Source organism: Toxoplasma gondii, chromosome III, assembly GCF_000006565.2.
Source record: "Toxoplasma gondii ME49 chromosome III, whole genome shotgun sequence".
In the NCBI taxonomy this organism is placed as follows: Eukaryota; Apicomplexa; class Conoidasida; order Eucoccidiorida; family Sarcocystidae; genus Toxoplasma; species Toxoplasma gondii.
Genome location: NC_031470.1, coordinates 1914392 through 1938365, shown reverse-complemented (window position 1 = coordinate 1938365; position 23974 = coordinate 1914392). Strand labels below are relative to the sequence as shown.

Below are 23974 nucleotides of genomic sequence, written 5' to 3'. Positions count from 1 at the left end.
TGATCGAGAAACTGCGCGTTGCTAAAGTTCACAGTTTTTGCACCAAAAGCAACAGTGGTACAGAGGCGAGTTCGTCCCTTAAGTAGCAGAAATCTGAAGAAGCGAACTCTCCGTTAAGGGCCTGCCCATTTCATAAACGGATGAAACGTTGGTTTCAGCGCGCCTGAAGTCAAAAAAGGCTCTGATGTGCTTCTCCCTCGTAAACTCTGTCTCTAGTTTCTACGTAATCGCCATGATTTGCCGCAGTATACAAACGGATGCAGACACACTGCAAAGAGAGACGTTTTAGGCAGCGCACTGATGAGGGCAGCCTACCAAAAACTTGCGCAAATCGTCTACCTGCCGTATGCGTCTCCTACTTGATAACGGACTAACTGATGATAACGTTTCGTGACGTTACAACGGCTTGTGTGTAGTGACAGGCCGAACAAGGGAGCATTTTGTGTGTTCTAAAGAAAGAAGATGCTTGCCCGCGAGCCTCAGGGTGCTGCAAAGCCCTTTTGCCAAAGCGCCACGTCTGCTACGATCCGGCGCGTTGTCAGCGTTGTGGCGAGAGCCGCCTCTTCGGAGAACGTAACTTTCGTATGATAATGCGTCAGAATACAGCTGTCCAAGAGGATCCGGACGCAGACTTTACAATGGTACACCCATGACCAGGGAAAACAAGGGTCGACCAACTGTCGTCAACCACCCGTCGAGGCAGCTGGAGATACAAAAACGTGAATCGAAAAGTCATGAACGGAATAGGACGATTCCACACGCGCAGATGATGTCAACGCAGGTGCCCTCAAGGAAGAAAAGCGGCGGTGCAATTAAGCAGACTTCATTTGAGATAGGCAATACGGTCTGTGTGGTACAGATTCGCAACAGTGCTTTGACGGTGCAGAAGCGCGCAGTGGTCCTCCATAAGCTTTTTGAACTGCTCTATCTCCTCGGCGCTCACAGATAGCAACTTCTCTTGCATGTCTCTGAAGTCCTCATCAGCCTGTAAATGGGGGCTCACAGAACAAATTGCAAGCGACTCATCAGCATGAATGGTCCTGCGCGCGAGCATAAAAAAGGTGTCACATTCATGCACTCCACACAAGGTGCAGGAACATTGCCACTGGAAACTGCACCCACGGCGACTAACGCCCTGCTCAGCCGCTGTGTTCAGACAGGCAAGGGACGGGCGGATTCGTCAGCTTGCCGCGACCAATCAATCTCCCAAGCCGAAGCAGTACATGGAAGCTGCGCAATATGCTGCAATCACAGGCCCTGTGTTCCATTTGATAACACCTAACTCGGGGAACGCCGGAATGGTCGTCTGACCCCTCCAAAAGTGACGTGCCACACAGGTAGTACGGAGGGCTGGCAAACGCATTACAAAAAACCTGAACCGCAGCGGCCTCCGAAGCCTCAATATTCACATAATTAAAACTCGTTTATCAACGCATGATCCCACCGACCAAAAAATAATATTATCGGCAGTCGCCTAACTGGGAAAACGGGTACAGTGTGCTCTCGAGGTATATGGACCTCAACGGGGTAGGATCCCCTGACCGACATTCAGCAGTCCCATAAAAACTAGAGAGAATCGCAACTCACTCGCCGAATGAAGTAGTCCCTAAACATCGGAGATTTGAATTTGCTCGCTGCCTCTCTCACGCGCTGGTACAGGTTGTGTAGTTCCGCTTTTTTTATCAGAGCATCTGAAGAACCACCGCGGGGTACGGCGGAAGAAAAGGCAGCCGTGTGCACAAAAGCTGCGCGCAACGCTTTGGAGACGAGAGGACGCGTCATGGATACAAGGAAAACTGAATTTACCGTACTGACACGACCAGGAATTTCTTCGTCAGATGCACAGGCAATGCAACTCTGTGATCAGGCCTCTCGTGAAGCCTGAAAGTCTCTCCCGTATAAAAAAGGGAAGAACGGCGGCTTTATTATGAAAACTAAAAAACGATACCGTCTGGTCGCACCTTTGGAGCGCCGTGAAATCACCAAGTACAATAAATGACCTTTTCAAAAGTTGCAGTGCTGGATTAGTGTGTTGCAAGAGCAAGTATTCTGACCGAGTCCACCCGCATGCAATAAGAATGCTGCTGCAAAAAATCAAGCCAACCAGCAAGCATCGACTTCGCACGGCAGTGCGCTCTCCACGTACTTGGAGGGCCTGCCTTCTGTTTCCCTGTAGTTTTAGTCAGAAAGGATTCGAAACTTGGTTTTTTGTTCATTCACTCTAAGCGGCACGCTGTGGTTGTGTACGGGAGCTGGATTTGAATGAGTTCGAACTCGTTGTCTGGAGACGCACAGTGGCCATTCCGGACGGGCGGCGACACCGATAATGTTTGCCGGGAGAAAAAGCCATCGTACATGTTGTAGGTAGCTGGCCACTGATGGATTCGAACGGCATCATGGTCAGTCACATAGGTCTCGCAGATAGCACCAGTCGAAAGCTAATAGTTTGGCCGGAAGAAGAAATGGTCTGTCATGGTGGGCAGCTCCGGTCTCTTAGAAAATGCCAAAATAGCGTATCTCTCCCACTCCACCCCCGTTTGACCGGGGTCCGGTTCACTGCAGCTTGCTGTGGAGAAGAGGAGAAATGACGTAGCTGAAATGTAGTTCCTTGCTCCTTATTTAGCCGAATCTCGGGAGCCCAACAGTCAAGTGGGAAAAGATCAAACTCCTTAAAGTGGGTAGGTGGCTAACAGGAGAGCAAACGGTCGAGCGAAGTGCATGTCCTGAAACCGCAGTTTGGTAATGGCGCACAGCGGAATTTACACGGAATTTCATTACGTGTTATCAGTTAAATGGAGGAAAATACAGTGCTCTGTGGTCCAAAAGTGGGTCATCAGTTCGTTGCGTTTGCAGTCGTCACTGCTCCGCAACAAAGTGGAATATTTCACGGTCCCTGTTCCCGTCAGTGGCACGTCAACAGCTGTACGCAAGAGAAATTGTATAACACAGAGAATAGTTTGAATGTTACATTGGATAAGTAGTGTCCTCCAAGTGGCCAAAGTATCAAATATGGTCATGGTCTAGACAAAGCCATGGCGACAGCCCGTGTGATTCGAGAAGCGGTCTTCCTGTTGGGTTGGGATAGCAGAAAGTCTTGTTACTCGCAAGCTATCACTCTCGCGATTATACGTTCGCGAAACGACTTTCGAAGGGGAACTTCGCTATTGTCACGTACTCATGTGTTTTCCGATAACTGAGCCACGGAATCAAGCGACCTGCACTGATGACACTCGTTGGCAGGGGTACCCAATGAAAGCTTTAATGTGCTTGGATCTTCGGGAGACGCTGATGTCCTTGCACAGGCTGCACGCTGACATGCAAGAGGAGACGATGAGGGTGCTACCATCAGCGAAACGTCGCCCGTATGGCGATTTTGTCGTTAACGCCAGCCAAGGTGAACATCGTCTGAGTGAACCTCCAGAAAGTCAAGATAAGAAGCAGAATAGGAAATGTCTCCGGCAAAAAAGTTACATGAACCATTCGCATATTCGTAATCCCATACGGAGCAAGGGACCTCGACCGACGTGCACGAATTGCCTGTGTTCGCATGAATTTTCCCCGGGGCACCTGTTTTGGGCTATCACACAGAGTCGTTTTTCTTTGTGTCTCTGCGTGTTGCAGACCAGTGAGAGGGTGTGTCACGACATGTTCCAGCAGTCGACTCTCACTGTACTACAGGAGTGGGGAAACGCCCAATGGTGGCAAGTTAGGGGAAGCTGTGGCAGTGAATTATCTTTGTAGGACTAACACTATTCGGTTCTGCGGCACGTTTCTCAAACCAGCTTAGATTCCATTAAATGAAATCGGCGCATTCCCAACACGATGCGACCTTCCAATAGAAAAAAAGGGCACCGATAGCTGTGCTACTGGATTCCAAACAACCCATTCGAGTGGGCGCCTGTATTTACTGTTTCATGTCGAAAGATAGTTCGTGGAGTCTATCCAGAAAGACTGAGCTGCTCAAAATAAACGGGTACATTGTCAACACAATTCCAGCATATGACCAGTTACTGCGTGGTTCGTTTGCACGAGCACGGCGCTCGCTGGCTGTCTATAAGGAGCATGTTTCAGGCGGCTGGCGCACCTCGTCTCGCACAGATGGTGACTATCTTTGTTGTGGTTTCCTGAAGACTGTCTCGTCTAACAGTGGGTTGACATTCTTTCAACGTCGTTCAAGTATCGCAATGTCGTCCTGTGAGGTGGCAAGTGCCAATTTGCAGACAGTTCGCTTGGATGAAGTTCATCAGATCGAAAGGACCTTTGGGGTGCTCTAGGCCGCCGGCATCCATAATTTCTGTAACTAATATTTGTCCATTGAAATCTAGTGTATCTCTGTCCTGTTCAGTCTCGGCCATGGCAACTTTCTTATTTCCTCTGCAAAGTATGTGACAATTGATTAGCAACCTGTGCGGTGCTGTGTTGTCTGCGGTACATGCTTGGTGGCGTGTAGCTGATGTGAGCGATTCCCTCTCCTCCACTCAGTACAGGTGCACGCCTTTCATTTAAGAACCGACAAGTTGTTCTGAACTAGACGCAACAAAATGCATCCTGTCGGCCTACTGGCTTGTGCGAGCTTCCTCCTCTGTGTCATCCGCTCACCCGAGTTAGCGGCTGGTGCGTCAGCTGCATCTAACGAGATCCTCAACAGTGTCGATGATGCGTATTCGAATCCCCATATCGAACGACCAAGTGGTGGTTTAGGCAAGTGTGTGGAGAAAACTGTGAGCGTTGAGGAGATGTGTCACGAAGTCGTGCAGCTGGAAGAACCATACAGCTGCCCCAAAAGGGAAAAGCGGGTGGCTTGTCGACCGCAGATCTTGCAAGTTCCTCGAGTGTGCCACAGAGTAAGCCGGTGGAGGAGAGGACTCCCTCTTAATGTATCGGGTGAATATTGAACTTGGAGCATAGAATTTAAAGTCAGTGAACGAAGCCACTTGAAAATTCGCAAGCGTTAAAAACGTTAAGACAGATGACTTCTATTGACCATCCTGGTCGTCGTAGTTGTTCCGGCCGTGTTCTTCAACGTACAGTCAGTTGATTGATCCAGTGAAGTTTGCCGCTAATGGTCCCTTTCGCTCGGTGGTGAGCACCCCGCTGTTGAGTTTGCGGGAGGTGCCTCAATCGGGCCAAAGCAGGTACCTGGTTGGTAACTGATCCGCGCTGTTTTTCCCGTGGTGAAGCAAATGACGAATAGCTCACCCCGAACAGGCAACTACGGCCTCACGCGACCAATAGTGTCATTCTGTGTGTGCAAATAGGTGGGCATGCGTTGGATTGAAAAGCCCTGTAATTTGGTCGACTACGAGCTCAAATGCAGTAAACGGCTTATCGAACTGCCTGGAAAGTGTACGAAGGAATGGACGATTCAACAGCCGTACCCTTGTGCGTTGTCTTCCACCGTGGAAGAATGCACGGTCCAAGACATTCAAGTTTCAGATCAATGTACGAAATCCGTGGTAAAACCAGTGTCATTCAACTGCGTCAAGGAAACCTTTGAAACCTACTGCGAGGGCCAACTTGAATTCATAACACTGCCGCAGACGCCTTCGAGGACCCAGCCCAAAGACCACGAATCCTGGAGGAAAAACAAGATTCCTCACAAGGTGTTTCGCAAGATGGCACAGCTAACCCAAGGCAAGAACGACGATACGTCTCCCAATGATTCCTTCCCATCCATCGGCGGAGGTCCTATGTGCCATCGGAAAGCTCAACGGCACGTTCCGTATGCGTGTTCTCGTCCCCGTATGAGGCAAAATTGCAAGGTGATAAAGCAAATGCGAAAGCGCCCATGTATCAAGGTGAGTGTGGTTTTGCCATCCTCCACGCGTAGGCGATTCCGCGGTCCCCTGCGGAAGACCCGAAGCAAAAGGGGTTCACAACGAGTGAGGGCGTTAGCTTGCAGCTCTTCTCGCTTGTCATTGTTGTCACTTTCATGCTCATGTGACAATTGCCTGCAGGAAGAACAGTATGTTAAAGAGTTCGACTGCTCATACACTGAAACGAAACGGACTTGCTCAAGCACGGCAACACCCCTCTCAGGGGTGTCTCAAGCTGAACTTACCTCTACCCGAGCCCACGGGTCCATGCTTGGAACCGACGTCGATGAAAATGCTGTCCGAGGTGGTACATTACCATCGGGTGGAGACTCCACGTCTCCGACAAACGACGACATCGGTTCGTTGGCGTCGGCAGCGGAGGAAGAGCGGAACAGCCGACAGCGACACCTTCGAGCGCTTGCTGCACCAGCAGTACTCAGGGCGCACAGCGTCCCGATTTGTGTCGAAATGCCAGTGCGCGTTCAGAAAACGTGCACGGATGTTTCCCTAAAAAAAGCAGATGGAGAATGTGAAACAGAAGTTGAGGAGAAAGTTTGCGAAACAGTCAAGGATGCGGAACCCGACACGTGCTATATGGTAGGATTGTACGTTTCAAAAGGGGACGCTCGCGCTGAAGATTTGCTTACGGTGACTGAAGGAAAGTGAAGACACCACCCAGTTATTCCGGCTCATGGTTCTGGAAAAGCAACATATTGGGTTTCTTGCAGGTTGAGGAGTTCGACGAGACCTATGTGTGCCAGTCTGAACCAATGCCGCGGCAGCTTGTGCCATCAAACTGCAAAACCCGGTCGGTGAAGCGGAAAGAACTGTGCACGAAAACGCTGCCATTCACCGAAGAGTTCCCTTGCCAGACGAAGGTGCCTGCGACCACATGTTCTCCCGTTGAAAAGATTGATGCCACCACTTGCTACCGCGTACGTTCGAATATCTTTTCTTTGGAAACCCTGCGGTAACTGAGAAAATGGGTCAGAGTAAGGCGGGTAATCGGTGCAGACATGGACCGTGTGGTGACTTGCTTCATCGCTCGCTTGTGGTGGTTCTGGTTCTTGCTAGAAAGTGGCTCTTCGAACAGCTGCTGCGATACATACTTTCGGCAGAGAGTACCGGAACATAAATGCGATATCCATCGGTCGTCGTTCTTTTTCGAGCTGTCCCCCGGTAGGGAGCCCCGTTGCATGTTTCCGTGTACTAGCAGAAATTGGGAATGTGTTAATATGGTGGTATCTGATGTCCTGTATGATGCGTCTTGCCTTTACAAACGCTGTAAATCATTGCAGGCCGCTAAAAAGACAATGGAATACTCCTGTGTGAAATCAACAGAGGTAGAGGAATGCGTGCCCATCCCGACTTATCTCTCTGGCAAGTGTTTTGATCAAGAAGAATACAAGGAAGCCTACGAATGCTCAGAGACTCAAGTGCGACAGAAATGTGAAGAACTGGAGAAAGAAGTTGCGTCCCGCTGTGATAAGGTAAGGAATCTTCTCTGACAGTCGCTGAGGAGGGATGAGGGGCGACAGCACACCGAAGCCTTAAGCTCCTTCACAACACTGCTTATCGATTAGGTCCCTTACTGTGCATCCCTGTCAAGCTCTGCGCAACTGTTATCTCTCAGGTCGTAAAGCAGAAGCTATCGTATCCTTGCCAGAAGACTGCTCTCAAGAAGGTGTGTCCAGGACGAGAACCGGAAATATCAGCAACGAATCTTATTACTTCCCTTTCCACCAAAGAAAATGACCGCTTGCACCCCTCCTTGCATAATCTCCTCAAGAACGAACCAGACCGGACTAAGTACCGCATCAGTGACTCCACTACGTCCTCTGTCGACCCAGTCACTCAGCATGCAGCCCTGGCAGCACTCTCCCTTGCTCACACGGTCGCTGGGGCACCCTCGTCAAGCCCGGAACGATCCACTAGGCCCAAGTCAGCTGCGGGCTCTTCTCAGTTCGCGACAGATCGGCCTGCTACTGACGGTTCACGTTATAATGCAGTTGGTACCCGAGCCCGGCGTCTACTGCCGGCCTTCAAACCTTGGGGCCTCAAAAGCAAAACGGAACCCGCTCCTTACTATTCTTCAACTGTTCAGTTGCCAGTACCACCACCACCGCCTGGTGGAGTCTATTTCGGTCCTCGAGCATATGGAATAAACGAATTTAACAGAAAGGCAGCAGTGGATTCTACTGATATCCCAACTTATGTTGGGGAGGACGGACGTGTGCCACCTCCTCATGTCGTCGATCTCAACGACGTTGGCAATCAACACCGTTTGTACTACATTACTAACCCTCGGCTGCTCCTCCCGCCAGTACCATCCGCACCCTTGCCGCCGACAGCGTTCCACAGCCTCCTCCCCACTGAAGACCACACGGACCACGATATGTTTTTGGACGAACATCCACGAAACGAGTTCGAGGCAAGCTCGGAAGTGCTTGCTGAAGGGTCGCCGGCTCCACTCGCACCTCTGGCTCCCGGTTCACCAGTACCATCGCTGCTAACGGACGTAACTCCTCCGTTTTCCTCGAAGAGCGAAGCCCCCGCATCCGGCAGTTCATCAAACATTGAGCGGGCGGCAAGCTTTGCACTTGAAGAACATCAAGGTGACAATCATCAGTCATATTTGCATGGCTATACAGGAAAAAGCCGATCGGGTGGATACTCATTTTCTCAACAGACGTCTCCTCACGTGCAAACAGCAAGCAACCCAGCAGCACCAGAGTTGCATCTGGACAACGTCGTAGGAAAGAACCCTCATCTTGTGGACAGAGCAAACATTTCTGATGGGTCCTCCTTGTCAGGAGAAAACCTCAGTGACTTGCATAAAGAGTATCTGGCGTCTGCATATGCAGCACACCACTGCAATGGAAATAGTTGCACCGGTCACAGGGACAAGGCGTTCCACCCGGCATCCACATCCGTTGCTATCTCACCTTTCATTGTCAGGGGTGCCCTGCCATACACGGACGAAGTAACGGTTCTGCCTGTTCATGACGCTGTGCACGGATCTGTGGTGAGCGACCATTCCGCCCACTTCGGGGGGAAGCCCAACTTTGAAGTTGCTCCCCACTTGCACCGCATACAACAGTTGATAACAGAAATTCACTATTTAATGCAGAATCAACGGACGCAAGGTGGCCATCTCACGGATCACCAACGTCAACGGCTGGAGGCAATAATCGGTGAGCTGGAAACATTCGCAGGAACTTCCACTACAGCAGCATTTCTCTTGCCCGATGCCCCTGTCGGAAAGCACCTCTCACGAGGAGACACCGAAGACGGAACCAGATCTCCTCAGTCTGACGACAGCTGGGATTCATTCGGACCACCAGGCAGTGGGACAGCAGCGCCGGTCTCGGAAGTCCAGCCTGAAAAGCTGCGAGAGTTGCTAAAGTCGCTGTTGTCAGAGTTGCGGACTGAGGAAGAAAGCTTGACTAGAGCCATGAATATCACTGACAGAGGCAATGATCCACTTGAGGAAATGGCCCAAGAGCTCGAACTAATAAGAGATGATATTGAAGTTGTTGAAGATGGACTTTCGCGTCTTGAGAGAGGAGACCTTTCGAAAAATGAGATGCAAAGCTTATGGCAGTTCCTCCTCGGGGACGACACATCTCAGATGGACGGACTCTCACCAGACGTAAACACAAATAAGACCGGTGACATACACGAGGCACAAGATGCTGCAGAGCCCACGCCATTCGAATCGTCAATTATCAAGCCGAACCCCGAATACAAGAGTCACGCTCTTGACCACACGAACGTCAACACATCCGAGCAAATATTCGTGGAAGATGAGGCAGGCTCTGCAGCTTTAGCAGCAGCTGCAGCTGCCCTTCACACGGCAATGAGGATCAGCGTTGTCAGTCCGATAACTTCCTTTCATCACGAGCCTCAACCTATAACTCTGTCATCACATGTGGCAGCAAGTCCCAGAGATGCGCTAATGAAAGCAATTCTTCAGGGTGCCTTCGATATAAAGGCTCGCATATTGAGGTCGATGCATGCTCTTCAGCATCTCTTGGAAACTACGGACATGCCGGCGGACCGAGAAAGAGAAGCACAGGATCTTCTGGATGGACTGAAACGTGATATCCAGAAAATGCATCAAATTGTTGACCGGGTTCAAGGTGGTGAGCTATCTCTTGGTGACTTGCAGTATATTGCAATCCAGTTGGAGGCAATTCGGCAAAAGGCTCAGAGAAGCGACGAAGCGCAAGCTGAAAGAACTGCACTGTCCCCTTATAACCAAACACCTTCGTCAGGAGGAATAAGTTTCTCTGATGAGGGCCCGTTATCAAGGCAGCCTGAACAGCAAGGGTATTTGAATGGAGGATCCGATCCTGCCAGTGCCACTGATCTGGCATCTGCTGACGGAGCCATTCTCAGTAGTCAGGGACGTGGCGCTGTTGCTTCCACATCCGGCATAGCTGAACCCTTCTCTGAAAGAAAAAGCAGCGATTTTTCAGCTCCATCAGCCCGCACCAATGTGTACATTACAATTAACATCGACGAAACAGGCAGCGTTACCGCTGCCCGGTAACTTGAAAAACGACTTAAGGCAGTGGCGCAGCCAAAACGAACCTCTGGCCATGGGTAGAATTTGACAGAAAATTTGTGACAAATTCCGCACAGATTTGCTACTGTTCCAACCGTTCCACCTGCGTCACGCCTACTGGCGAGTTCGCTGTGCGGCCAGATCCATGGGTTCACGCAGAAAAGCCCGACGCAGTACGGCATTTGCCGTGCGACGCAGGTTCACCCACCCAACATAGAATTTCAGGCGTGCAACGGGCAATGGAAGGATGGCCAAACCACCACAGCGGATCGCTGCATATTTCTCATGACTTGTTAGATCACAATGACGCGGAACCGACACCCAGCTATCGTCTACCCCAAGAAGTCCAGCATGGCCGCACACCGAATTCTTCTGATGTTCCACTTATTTGCTTCCTTTCCACTCTCGTAACTGAATTGTTTGTAGGGACGGGCGATGTAGTGAGGGGGCCTTCTTGTTCTAGCTTTTGTAGATGGCATCGTACAGGGTTTTGCACTTTTTATGCACCGGTCCCACGGTTTCACTATAGTTTCTGCGGATGCTGGCAGGCACCGTTATAGATTCGCTAGAACAGCACAAAGCAGCAGCTCAGTTCGTGACCAGTGCGCTTTGTTTCTTCTGGTATCGCCTCATTAAAATTCGTTTTCCCGTGTGGACTGCTACGGTAAGGATCGAATGCAGCCGAATCCACACTTGTCACAGAGCCGTTATGCCTCTTTCCTCAGGCGATTTTTGCTGTATCTACAGGGGAAGTAGTTATTCCCCGTCGCACCAAGGGAGCACTCCCACGTAGCAACTTTTTTCCAAAAGGACTGCATGCATAAAAGATATCTAGACCCTCTGTCTCACAATGAAGCCAGCTCGTTGTTGTATTGGCGTATGTATGGCTGCCACGTTGTGCGGAAGTGCCTATGCCGCGGGAGAAGAGCTAAAGCAAACCCCTTTCGGCCCTGTAAGGAAGCTGTGCATTACACGCTGCGCTGGGAAGAACAAGTTACTGTACTCTTATCCAGGGCGGCTCCACAGCTCTGCTGTCTGCATTCGAAGGGAAATCGGACTTCAAGATCCGCGTTCATGTAAGGTGACCTGTTCTTCAAGGCAGAAGCGGGCAACATATGCGTTGCTTTTCAGGCTCCAGAGGAAGACACTGAGGATGTGCTTGAAGCGCTGGGTGCGTAGGAAACAAGCTGCGATATCTGCAGAACACTATACCAAATTTCGGGGAATGCAGACTCACTCTTGAGGATCGAGCAGGCGGAACGAAGAGCCGACGAAGACGATTACGTGTCTGAGAAGCAGAGACTTCTGAATATTCAGAAGAATCGTATTCGGTAGGAGGTCATCCGCTAAAAATCTGACATTGCGCGACTATAGGAAACATTCATCAAAAACAGAGATATTGTTCAGGCAGCATTCGAACCGATTCATGCGATGGTAAAGAATCCTGCACGCAAGCCATGCGTCCTTGCATCACAAGTTCCTCTGCAGATCCCGAACCCTGTCAGGGCAGAAGTTGAACGAAGTAAGCTGACGCGTGTTGCCTTGTGTACTGCGGGGGCAGTCAAACAGTGATCGGGTGCTGCAGGCTTGAGAGCCGGCCAGTCCTCTACGATGCGTTTCAAGCAAGAGACGTCCTCTACAGTCATGCCGCCGGACAGTTTGTCCAACAGGTCTCCTACCGGTGTAGAGACAAAAAGAAGTGTAGACGGCCCTGTAAGCCGAAATGGAGAAGTAAAAAGCGCTGCTGCGTGACTACAGGACGAAGATGCCCTCTTGAACTCCGTGAGGGTGGGGGTCACTTTTTTTGCATGCAGACCTCCCACCGCGAGAAACCGTGTAGATGTTGCTGAGTTGTTGTGCCTTTGGGGTTCAACTGACGCGCACTTTTGACAGCGTGGAAGTCTTGACCGATATTTGTACTTTTGTCCTCGTCCAGATATCACATCGTGTTGAGAAGTGCATCTAGAGTAAGTGTGTGGAGGCGGCCGCAGGTCCAAACATGCGTGGTGGCAGTCCCGCTATAGTTAGACGTACGCCAAGTCGCGTATGCTAGTTGGAGTTGGCCAACAATGCAACTAATTGCCCTGGAAATCTTCTTGTACTTGAATTGGACGCTTCTTTTCACAGCAGAGCTCACATCGGAGCGCTATCTCGCCCATTCCCCGAGTACTGGCGTTCCAGAGTGTTGCAAACGGCAGGCTATCAGTTTCTAACGCAACCAGCTTCTTCATTTTCCAAACATGTTTTTCCCGCTCCAACGTGGTTCCTGGTTTTCCATGGAGCTCACATCCATCGGCTCGCTTCTTTCACAATGGAGACCGCCGTGGACAGAGAAACGGGAACCACCTTCAAGGAGAAGCGTGGCCGTGCCCCCTTTCATCGAAAGCACGTGGCACAACTACCTACGTGTTCGAGTGAGCGCCAGCATGAGCTTGGTCGTGCTTACTTTCCTTCTTACATGCTTTATGGTACGGCCGATGACTGCCGTGACATCTGATCCCCTTGACTTTCACTGGCCTGGTTCTCGAATTTTAGCTGTCGGCGATCTTCACGGCGATATCGGCAATACAATGCTACTGCTGTACGGAGCCGGAGTAGTAGATGAAGACGGGAACTGGATTGCAGGCGACACTCTCCTGATTCAGACTGGTGATGTCGTCGATAGGGGCCCCGATGGAAAGCGCATTTACGACTACTTCGCGAGTCTATCTGCGCAAGCAACGGAACAAGGAGGAAAAATAATTCAACTTCTCGGAAACCACGATGTAATGAATATCTGTGGAGATTTTCGATACGCTCATCCTTCGGAAACGATTGAATTTGGAGGTGCCCTGGAGCGCCGCCGGCAGTTCATGGATGGCGGGCATTATGGCAACATGCTCCGATCATTCCCACTATCAATAAAGGCAAATGGCGTCATCTTCTCCCATGCAGGGATCCCGAGCGACTTCGCTGTTTTGGGACTCAGCAAGCTTACGCAACAACTTCGAGAAGAATTGGCCAACGATTGCAAGCTACATAACTCTCGGTTCTACAACGAGGCCATGGGATCGTCAACGGGTGATCTGTTTGTGGCTGGTTCTCAAGGTCCGCTATGGACACGGGTTTATTCCATGGGGCAAATGACGAAGATATGTGAGGAACTTGACAAAACACTAGGGATACTGGACTCTGAGAAAATGGTCATTGGCCATACAGTGCAGGAATCTGGCAATATTGAGGTATACTGTGGTGGGAGGCTCCTCCTGATCGACACAGGAGTCAGCCGGTACGTAGCTGATTCGCCTAGGATGCTCGAAATCCGCGATGGTACCTTTTTTGAATGGAGACTTGACATTTCGAAGCAGGGCACTGACAGTGAGCCCAACGTCCGTGGGAGTAAGAGGCAGTTGAATATCCCACCTTTGAAAAACTCGACAGACATAACGACTACAAACACTGACGACGGCGGGAGTTGCGGCGAAGAGAACTCAAATGGGAGCTCTCGCGGAGATGAGCTATGAGTAGTAGTTGTTGACAGGTGCCGGTTTTGTTTCCGCGGATTTTTCGCCGTTGGATCCCTGTGCTAGCAGAGTTTCAAAAGGACAGGGTGCGCAGATAGTGTCAAATTTTGTACTCAAAAAAACTGATGCAGGTCCTTGATTTAACAACGTTACTCGCACTTTTTCTTCTGGCATGCCAGATATGTGTGCCCTCCTTTTCGGTTGTTTCCGGTGTATGGACGTAACGTGTGAGAATTTAGTAAAGGGCAGTAACAGGGCAGCTAAGCTGCCCTGTTACTGTGCTTGTAGCCATCCCAACAGTCGACGTCGCTCCTAGTCAGCGAGAGTTTCTTCCTTTTCCCATAGAAGAGCCATGTGCTTCGTAATTGAGTGAGTCACCGATAACGTTTACTGCCCACTCGAAATTAGGCAGCGAGCAGCTCAACCACATTGACGAACCACCTACCAGAGCAGGGAATGGATCTGCAGATACTTCGCGACACAAGGCATTATCGTATTCGGTAGCACCCGAGTGTGTCCCTGGACCCGGTGGGTTTGTACGATGCAAACCACCACAGAAGGGGCGGGAAGGTACATACGCTCAGGTGGTAAAAGATGCGCGGTCCATCAATGTTATCGCAGATGTACAGGGACGTGTGCATTGTCGCTACCGCGGTGACCTTTCTTCCGTCTCTAACCGCCACGTGTGAATGCTAAAACCCTTTGTGGCGAAGAACGTAGCGTGTGGCTCGGAAACCTGCGAGTATATGGCGGAAAAAAGGCACATGTGTTTGTGGCATGCGTCGCTCGATTTCGCTTCTACCGCAACGGGCACTGTATGTTAGTACCATTCAATCGGAGCTATCACCCTCGCTAGAAGGCTTGGACCAAAGAGGGCTCAGCTCACCGTCATTTCCTGGCTTCCTGAGAGACTGGTCATGGACCCTACTATATTGGTTCTCTGAAAACACCTTTTTGGCCCGCTACCTTCGAGGGTCTCAATGGCTGGCAAAGCCGTCGGCACGCAAGGTGGTCCGATGTCAGTGAGCCAGGCAACATGAACAGTGGCTTGTTGGTCACTATCCTCCAGTAAAAGAGATTGCAGAGTAGGGGATCGGGCATTGTTACTTGAGTTCCTGATGCAACCACTGTTGCTGACTGCTGCACTTTCTCCTCACGCTGGTTGCTCGTTTTATCCCCGGTCGCCGATGCGACCCCGAGTCCATAGAATCAACGGAATGTCTTCCTTACCACTTTTGAATCTAAAGTCGGACCGTTTTACAGTGAGCTCAGACGGACGTTCGCAAGTCGAGAAGAAAGAGTTCCGTTTGTCTAGATTCCCGCGTTGTAAGACGAGGTTTACGCATATTCCTTATTCACGATGACGGAACACACGCATAACTCATCAGCAGCCGCATGGAGTCAGCAGCTGGAAGAGTTGCTTGTTCGGGAGTCCGGCCATCATAAAATTAAAGGTGGAGTTAGAACGCTCTACGAAGCCGGCGGGAAGGGGCAACTCCTCTCAATGGCTGAAACACTGCTCTCCCCTACAACCAAGGTCGTGGCGATCCTTGTAGGCTCAGCTAACTGTACAATTATGTGGCCTCCTACAGACACAGACGGACCTGGTGGTGCATTTGCTATCACTCGAACTCTCCAGCGATTGGGTCGACAAGTCGTTCTCGTAACAGGCAAGTCCAGGTTTGCCACTCTCTGTCACGTAGAAGCGTGTACGGATGCTTGAACATTCCTGCGGAGACACAATGCAGCATATTGCTCGACTCACGTGGGTCTGCGTTTGTTTTCTCAGATGAACTGAATCATGAGCAAGTGTTCGAGGCTCTCAAAAAGGCAAACCTTTCCATGGATGAGTGTGCAGATTTGACTGCGGCCACCCTGAAGGTAAGGGTAGCCCAAAAAATGATCGAATGATCTGGAACCTACAGTGCACGAAGTTCACTTGTTCACTCCAACCTGGCTGACTGTCTTTGATGCTTCAGGACATTCCAATTGAGACAGCGGCATACGTCAAATTTGCTTGCCAGCGCAACTGGACAGAGGCTGAAGATGTCCGACTACAGAACGTGTACGACGCAGCCGATTTCATCCTAAACCTTGGCAGGTGAACTGTTGAAGAACAGATGCTTCTCTTGCCAGCATCTGAGTCATCCTAACATGTTTGAGTAATTTCGGACTCGCATACGCCTTTGTCTTGCTCGATTTCTCTTCCCAGACCGGGGCCAGGAGAAGAAGGCGAAACTCGAGCGCATGATCGGGCAAATATGACTGCATTTGATTCCTCTTTCAAGTTCTTTTTCACTCGGCCCGAGAGGTTCGCTCTGCGGCCGGATCACGTGGCCACCACTGCCGTCATTGGGGAACTGGGTGAGGCTCAAACTATCTGCGCAACATCGCCTTGTGGCGCACAGCTGTCACTTAACGACACCAGCCGTGCCGACTATGTCTTTTTCTAACTGCAGGTAACGAGCTAGGAATGGGAGGCTTAATCAGCTGTGTCAAGGAAAACGTTGAATACGGAGAAGATATAGGGTGCAGTGTCCAAGCGGACTTTACTCTGGGTAAGTTGATCGTGAGGATCGATGCGCATATGGTGCGGGCTACAATGCCTGACGACCGAATGTATGGTTTCGGTAATCTCTGTTTTGCCTTGCAGTTGCGACGACAGCGAACTGGGGAGCATGGGGTCTCTCAGCCATGCTGACTCTCCTGTCAATCGCCTCGGGCGAGAAAATTTCGGCTGATAGCCTACTGCCGGACGTTGTTTCACAGAAGCTGATCCTGAAGACGCTGGTTGAAGAAGGTTTGTCTGAAACGTTGTCCTTGACGTGTGTTTAGAGGGTCATATTGACCACTTGGTGAAACTGCCTATACGCTGGAGGATTGGTTTCACTTGTGTGAATGCTTTACGTGATCGGCAGGAGCTCGCTGTGGTCTTACGTGGACCAGGGACGAGATCATTGACCGGTTCGAATCGGAGGAAAACTGGAAGTTTTTGAACGAACTTCGGCAGTTGACCTTTTCGTTACTCGAGTCAAGCCAAGGCCAAAAATGTAAGTAGCTGGTTGTCGGCATTCACGCCATCTAAATATAGATGTGTTTAACGTCATGTGCGGCCTATCCTGCTAAATGCGGTGCGTTCTGAATGCAGCATTGCCTTCATCAGAAAAGATCTCGACGCCGGCATCATCGAATTTAGTAGACATGACAATGTCCCAAAACATTAGGAACACACGAGCAGATTCATAATGCCCCCCTGAGGAAGAAAAAGCGGATGTCACCCCGCCATCGACAGTCGAGGCTAACCCACAGATTCGATGAGTAAACGAAAAAAAAGGGCGATCTTCTATTTTTGCCGACAGTTTTCTCGCACCTGAATCGCCATGGCTTGCATGTGACTGTTCTTCAAATTCTATGGTCGTTGGGTCGCCCTCTAACGTTCGACGCGGGCCAGCCTGCTAAAAGGGGGGGTCCTCGTCTCACTGTGATGACAGTTTAACTGACAGTTTGACAGCGTTTCACGTAAGAGACAGTCCATCTCGCATCGATAGCGAGGAGTTCGCGTGTGCATGCCGGAACTACTGTCTAGTAAAAAAGGGGACCGAACGTTGTCTTGAGTGGTTGGAAGCTTTCACCGATGGCGTAACGAGCTGCAATGCTGTATTTTTCTTGTTCGAGATGCAACTGTCTCTGCAACTGCTGTTTCTGTACATGGGGCAGAAGGAAACTAGTCACCAGCTCGCGGGCTATAGTTGTCGGGTTCGAATACCTCTCTTCCAGCTCGTCCACCACTTCTGAAAGCTGTTCGGCCCGTAGCTTCGCTTCAACCAGAGCCTGAACGAAGCACGGCACAAATAGATAAAAACACCGGCGACGATGCACGTCTAATCAGAGTCCTTGGTTTCAGACTGCTGCAAAAACCTCTGTCGTACTTGTTGCTTTGCTGCTTGCTCGACGGAGGCTGTAAGTATGCCTTCGATGTAGGAATCGACTGTCTGGTGATGCAGAGACATCACTCGGTTGAATGTTTCGTCCTCTCGCGCGCGGAGGAGCTCTTCAGCCTGGCGTGTGCCAGATTCTTGTGCCTCTCGCATCCTCCGGTCTCGTTCAGCCAGATTAACCATCACGGCAATCCGCCGTTCCTCCTCCACCTTCCGGAGTTCTTTCGCGAGCTCGTCCAACGTCTGTAAATACAGGAATTGGGCGCCTCTGTTGTGAGCGCGTACGGAGGTTAATTAGTGGTTTGTACACGACAAAACGGAAATTCACTTAAATACCGTCGTCGTTTTGGTCGCGTTACTAGAGTGGCGCCGTGATACACAGTTCACGGGACCTGCCATTCGATGTGATAATGGAACTTGCCACCAATGAAGGTGGCGTTGTCAACCACATTTCCCCGCCCAACTCTGGATCTCTCACACACCTCGGCGATAGCCTGTCCTTGCATCGACGCCATGAGCACTTCTGCTGCTTCCTCGGTGGTTTCACCGATGGCTTGAGCTTGTTGATCTTCCACCGGCGCGTCATTCAGTTGCTCAGAAGCACGGAGGAAGTTGATGAGATCCAGCCTCATTTGTTTACCCGCAAACATTCTCTGCTGGTAAGTTTGTCCACGCAGCATCCGCTGCAGAAGAATGGCCGCCACCTGCACCGCTTCATCCTCTGGCAATACCTGCCGCACCACACCGCTAAGGAAGCTTAACAATGTCCTCGCGGCTTTTCACTGGAAATCCTTAGACTAGAAGCTGTGCTGTTGCTGCACGGTGCGAATGCACGAAGTCACACAGCTTCCGTTGCGACTGACCTCTTCGACCCTCGGGGTTTCAGGTCTCTCTCGTATGTTGCGAATGTGATATTTTTTGAGAGGCACGCCGGCATCACCCACAGTGTGTGACTGCGAACCAGTCAACTGGAATATGGCAGTCGCTGCTTCGAGACCTTGTGTGTTCCCACGATCCCTTTCTGCCTGTTCTAGCGCAGCCTCTTGCCGAAGACGCGTGGCTGTTGCCTCCAGGGCCTGAGCAGCAGAGGTGCCAGTTAAAAAGAAGAAATGAGCCGGCTAGAGCACTGAAAGGAGACAACTGAATCAGCGGGCGGGCGTCTGGTTAGTGGCGCACCGACCTGTTTTAGCCTCGATTCGGTGCGCACCGAGGAGGCGGTCTTCCGTCCTCGGTGAAACTCAGATTTTTTGTGTTTTTGCCCTGCCGACGCCTCTATCTCTGAAAGGGCCAAGAAATCCTGAAGCAGGAACGATGATCACCGCATCGACACCGGGCAGCATAGTGCGGGTGTCTGCGCGTTTGATGAACTGCGAGATTTTGTCCAAACGACGATATTCAAACTTACTGACCTGCAGGGCTGGAGCGTCGATCTGCAACGAAGCGTACGGATCACCAGGAATGTATCCCTTCATCGACCGAGGAGCAAACATATCAGATGCTCTTTTGGAGCTGTGGCTGACTGCCTTCCATCTTTGCGGATTGATTAGGCTGTCCAAGGCGACTCGCTGTTGCCACATGCGTCGTAAGGCTTTTATCCGCTTTGCGTCTGTCTTGATAGCCTGCACAGCTTCCTTCTGCGATAGACGCATTCGCGTCCTTTCCAAAACATCCTCTTCCATGTTTCGAAATAGTTCTCTCCTTTTTTTTATCGCCAACCGAACAAGCTCCAGTCTGCGATCCTGGCACAACCAGAAAAGTAGAGCAGCAGATGCTGTTTGGGAGTCTTCCCGGTTCTGCTCTAATTGTGTGGTGAAAGGTGTGCCTGTGCAGTCGCTCATCAGCAAGTCTTCTTTTCGATCGTTATTTAGTGAAAGCAGCCGATCTTCCAAAGTTCATACGCTCCTCTCTGTGACCTACATGCAGCTCTTTTATGCGTCTCTCCCGGTCGGCCCACTCCCTGAATTCCTGTTCCTTCATAAGCGAGGCTCTCGCCTGAAAAGAGTACTCGTCTGTGGATGGCGGAAGCAGTTTCTCGATTTTGCGTTTTTGCCTCATTCTTTGAACAATCGAAATCTCGAGTTGCGTAGCTGGCAGACCTTTTTCCCAGCACAAGTGTGCAATAGTAAGCTCTTCCGGACTGTGTCCCGCAGGGACAACACATGTAGGTGAGTATGGAACCGTTTGCGTCTCTCGTTCAGAATAAACAGACTGAATTCCAATGGTTGATTGCCCTCGTCCTGGGTCAGACGAATTTTCGCTTCGGAATTTTGAATCGCCGTTTGCTTTGAGATCAAAACGCACCACACACCATGCGCGTCTTCTAGTGACAGGTCCCATGTTCCGAATAATCCCGGAGGTGCAAATGGCCACTACTTTTTGTGCCAGCAACAGTGTGAGAGTTTGATGTTCGGATGATAACATCTTACTTTTCATAGATCCACTGGAAGCGCCTTGGTCATCAGCACGCTCGCTGACCGGCGTCGCGCCCTCGGCATTGTCATACCGCAGAAAAGGAGAGAGAGTACCCTCGTGCGGTGATCCGTAGTGAAAAAACTTATATCTCTGGTCTCCCCAAACTTTTCCATGGTTCTTGTCCTTTTCAAAAACTCCACGCCACTGAGAAGGAGCTTTACAAGCTATGGCCGAGTAACGTGTAGGACACTCAACACGATACAGCCACTTATCCTGCAATGAGTTTAAAAATGATCCTTTCCTGTTGGTGACTCTCGTCAAACGGGCGGCGACAGTTTTCCCAATGTGCTGTGAATGATCTGCAAGTGCAGCTAAAGCAAATGTGGGGTCGAGCACCGAATCTAAAGGACGCTCCCCCGTGCACGTAATGAAAGGCTTTGCCATTGAAAACGCTGACGATGGGTTAGGGCGCTCAGTACACAGAACACCCGGTAAAAAGTTTCGAATAGCATCTATTAGCAATCGGAGAGAAAACAGTGATGCTCTCGGCTTCAGAGACGACGCCTTTGCACCATGATAGCTAATTGATTGAGATACACAACAGTCGTGTGCTTTTCTTGAGCTACGGTGCCCGATGGGTATGAATGGTGATGATCAGACACACCGTTACTGCGTTATATCCCGCTTTCGCTGAATATGAAGGGAAAGGAACTACCATAACGAGGAAAAGAAGAAAAAGAACTTCTTTTTCTTGTGCCCGGCACTGGCTGGCCTACAATTATGTCCAACTTCCTGGATGCATGCCTGCCATGGCCGGAGGCGAAGGTGTTGGCGGCGACTATTTCTACAAGTGTGGAACAAAGTCGTACATGCACGTATTACTTTGTCAGACGACAGTTGACATTCTCTATCGTCTCTACACATTCTAACTGCGTCGTCGTAACTCGAAAGTTTTTTGAAAGCCCCACAGGGGCGCATGCAGCCGGGTCCTGAGCTAGTAGCTGGGCGGGATGTTCTCGGAAATTGTAAGATATGTATGCTAGTGCTGCACACGTCAGGACTCTCCATGCTTTCTTTTATGAACGACTGCCTCGGTTTCAGCACAGCGTGCCTGCGCAGACACCTGGGTGTGCTTGCAAGTTCATTCGCGTGTCGTTTTTCCTCCAGTGTCTTCATACAATTTGTTGACATCCTTCACAAAACACCGCGTGCAGACTTTCCGCTAAGTCGCTTGAGCCAGGGACAGGCTTTAAAACCAACGAATCACTGCAACGTGTTCCCCCTGTTTTGCTCATTACCTCTTCTCCGTGGCACGTGGACAAGCACAACACATTCACGGAGAGTCCAGAATTACGGTCACACAACAAGAAGTCTGGGCGGTCAACCCGCGTTTGACAGCTCTCACGAGCAGCTCCAAAATCGAGATCTCATGAGTCTCGGGTAAACCTCATCCGGCAAGTGTCCAGCACCGAATCGGCGGCCGAGCGAAGCTCTCGGCCCAGTTGTGCCGTCCACTTTTTCCCGACTGCAATGTCACGAACCGCTTTAATCTAAAATGGTGTTTCTTCGTGCCGGTGGAGAAGTGGCTGGCCACGAGGATCAACGCAACTGGATAAGGATCCTAGAGACGAATGGTTGCACACTTCCTTGGTTATCCTCATGTGCTACCGTGTTTCGTTTTCAGTGCAGCATAGTGCCATGACAGTTCTGTTGGATGAGTTAATAGTTTGACTTCGTCTCTTCAAGGAAGCAAACTCGGTGTGGTGTCAGGCAGTGATATTCCTGCGCCTCTCACATCATCGATAAATGAACCAGTAGGGGTGCTGCCACCACCACACAGGTGTGGCCTTTTGTGGGCTTGACACTGTTCTCCTGATCCGCGCCATCAAAGCAGCCCTTTTCAAATGATTTGTGGGTCCCTCTTACATGGCATTGCAGCACGTGTGTGCATTGTAAAGCAAACAAACAGACGCCTTGGGAATGATTATCCCTCTCGATCATGCATCTATCTGTTTTAGCAGTGGGACTGTCTAAGCAGCCCCTACCACATTCGTCTGTCATCAAGGGGGATAGCATCTACTAGTTTCGCGAGGCCCCCCAACCAAGCTCACACCCGAATGTTTCCGAACGGAACTAGCCACTGATTCTCTCTGGCCCACTAGTTTATTGGGGCCCTTCGATGGAAAAACACAAGTGGTATGTGCCAGCCAGAGTCTGCCATACGTATCACCGAACCCTGGACAGTATTCTGAACAGTTCCAGTCCACACTGCAGTCATTTGCTGATTCCAGCACTGTGCGTATTCGACTGACGTAGGATACCCGCATCGTAACACATCGTGGGCCGTGGAATGTCCCTCCCACGACTAGTATCACGAGAAAGCTGGCACCGAAAAAACCGTATCACCATGCACTTCCTTAACACACTCTTCGCTCTGGTTATGGTGCCGAGGAAAGCAAAACTGTCCTGACAGTTCGAGCAGGCGAGCAGCGTCGCCTTGTGAACACTGCACCGGCAGCGTGTAGGGCAGCATCGATAGGAGAAATGTAGGACCTTTCCTGTAATTTGCACTACATGGTCTATTCGGACTTCTTCTAATTCATCTTTGATCGAACTCACCGGTGATGGTCAGACACGCTGTGTATGAGCCCATGGAGCGTTCTACATACCAGCATCCCAACGCTGCGGCACACAACACGGCAAGCAACGACAAAGCACGCAGCCACTTTAACAAGCGGGAAAAACTGAACAGGACTCCCAAGTTTGGTCAACGAGTAGCACTGTTAGTTACATTGGCTGCATTTATCACAATAAGAGCGCGCATTGACAGCTCTCGGGTCGCAGAGGCAGCCCGAGCCGGGGCAACGCCATTGTCTGTTTCATTTCGAGGAGAGCCCCTTTCTGTGCCCTGGTGGCCAGCAAAAGTGTCTGAGAAAAACTGTCCGTAGACTCGGCTGACGAGACCGAAGTTAGCCATCTCGGTTAGAAGTGTGATATTGCTAGATGAATTCTTCGGAGAACGCGTTGCAGTGTTCAAAAATTCTCCGTTAGCCAGGCACTGCGCGCACACGTATGAAAAGAACGGTGTCAGAAGCCACAGTTGAAGAAGATGCGGTGGTTACCTGTCCTGTCATTTTTTCTTCACCTCTGAAGGTCTTACACTGCCAAAAAATGCACCGTGAAATGGCGAACTGGCGCAGTGGGTACGTGACGTGCGCGCCTGAGCGCCGACACCTCGTCTCAGAAAATCTGTCACCTAACAAAATCTCTCTCGTCTCAGGTGGAGAAGGGTTTTTTATGGCAGACTATGATGCGTTATATCACCTCGCTCCAAACGTTTCGAACGATCCAAAAGAAACGACATTGCGATTATCAGTTCGCGCACCTGCTGTGTTTGTTCCTTAACACCGCCTCTCACGAGTTGCATGGTCCTAGGATCCAGTCCGATTTGTCCACTACCGAAAACGATGCTGTGTATGTTGCCCGTGTGACTGTAAGGCCCCATGGATGTCGGAGTCTCTGGGCTGTAAACGCCCTTCTTCACGGAGCTACCAAAAACGATTCCGCTCGCATTAGGAGCCAAGTGACCTCGGCGTCCGCCATCAAACAGTACCTGTGCTTAGTTACAGTACAGCGACCTAGCCAGCATGGTCTTCACGGTGACGATTCACAAAAAAACGGACACAGTGTCTTCTGATTCTCAAGGCGCTAGCTGTTGAGTTCGAGGATACCGTC

At 50.6% G+C, this 23974-nt stretch overlaps 7 protein-coding genes across 7 annotated transcripts; 4 read left to right on the top strand and 3 right to left on the bottom strand.

The window, feature by feature from the left end:
- Positions 1-75: 75 nt before the first annotated feature.
- On the bottom strand, positions 76-2420 carry TGME49_254800 (hypothetical protein). Its single transcript, XM_002369493.2, has 2 exons — positions 1588-2420; positions 76-985 (listed from the first exon to the last, which is right to left on the bottom strand). Exons 1-2 carry the CDS (start codon positions 1780-1782, stop codon positions 824-826), a joined length of 357 nt encoding a protein of 118 aa, XP_002369534.1. The 5' UTR covers positions 1783-2420; the 3' UTR covers positions 76-823.
- A 1700-nt stretch (positions 2421-4120) lies between these two features.
- Positions 4121-10454, top strand: TGME49_254790 (hypothetical protein). The gene is made up of 6 exons (XM_018781078.1): positions 4121-4844; positions 5259-5798; positions 5958-6413; positions 6545-6751; positions 7115-7306; positions 7450-10454. Exons 1-6 carry the CDS (start codon positions 4542-4544, stop codon positions 10369-10371), a joined length of 4620 nt encoding a protein of 1539 aa, XP_018638113.1. The 5' UTR covers positions 4121-4541; the 3' UTR covers positions 10372-10454.
- A 782-nt stretch (positions 10455-11236) lies between these two features.
- On the top strand, positions 11237-12226 carry TGME49_254780 (hypothetical protein; the record flags this gene model as incomplete). Its single annotated transcript, XM_002369491.1, has 7 exons — positions 11237-11338; positions 11400-11462; positions 11518-11557; positions 11618-11717; positions 11781-11820; positions 11875-11908; positions 12201-12226. 7 exons carry the CDS (start codon positions 11237-11239, stop codon positions 12224-12226), a joined length of 405 nt encoding a protein of 134 aa, XP_002369532.1.
- A 20-nt stretch (positions 12227-12246) lies between these two features.
- On the top strand, positions 12247-14621 carry TGME49_254770 (Ser/Thr phosphatase family protein). The gene has a single exon (XM_002369490.2). The coding sequence runs from the start codon at positions 12627-12629 to the stop codon at positions 13887-13889; it is 1263 nt and encodes a 420-aa protein (XP_002369531.1). The 5' UTR covers positions 12247-12626; the 3' UTR covers positions 13890-14621.
- TGME49_254760 (hypothetical protein) lies at positions 14319-17344 on the top strand. The gene is made up of 8 exons (XM_002369489.2): positions 14319-15559; positions 15679-15770; positions 15869-15990; positions 16102-16253; positions 16349-16447; positions 16543-16689; positions 16808-16939; positions 17038-17344. The coding sequence occupies exons 1-8, from the start codon at positions 15250-15252 to the stop codon at positions 17133-17135; spliced, it is 1152 nt and encodes a 383-aa protein (XP_002369530.1). The 5' UTR covers positions 14319-15249; the 3' UTR covers positions 17136-17344.
- Positions 17345-17471: 127 nt separating this feature from the next.
- Positions 17472-20164, bottom strand: TGME49_254750 (c3orf15 protein; the record flags this gene model as incomplete). Its single annotated transcript, XM_002369488.1, has 7 exons — positions 17472-17720; positions 17819-18070; positions 18310-18558; positions 18691-18903; positions 19147-19194; positions 19237-19566; positions 19745-20164. The coding sequence occupies 7 exons, from the start codon at positions 20162-20164 to the stop codon at positions 17472-17474; spliced, it is 1761 nt and encodes a 586-aa protein (XP_002369529.1).
- A 2084-nt stretch (positions 20165-22248) lies between these two features.
- TGME49_254740 (endoribonuclease L-PSP protein) lies at positions 22249-23744 on the bottom strand (the record flags this gene model as incomplete). The annotated part of the gene is made up of 2 exons (XM_018781077.1): positions 22249-23297; positions 23625-23744. 2 exons carry the CDS (start codon positions 23742-23744, stop codon positions 23007-23009), a joined length of 411 nt encoding a protein of 136 aa, XP_018638114.1. The 3' UTR covers positions 22249-23006.
- Between the last annotated feature and the right edge of the window lie 230 nt (positions 23745-23974).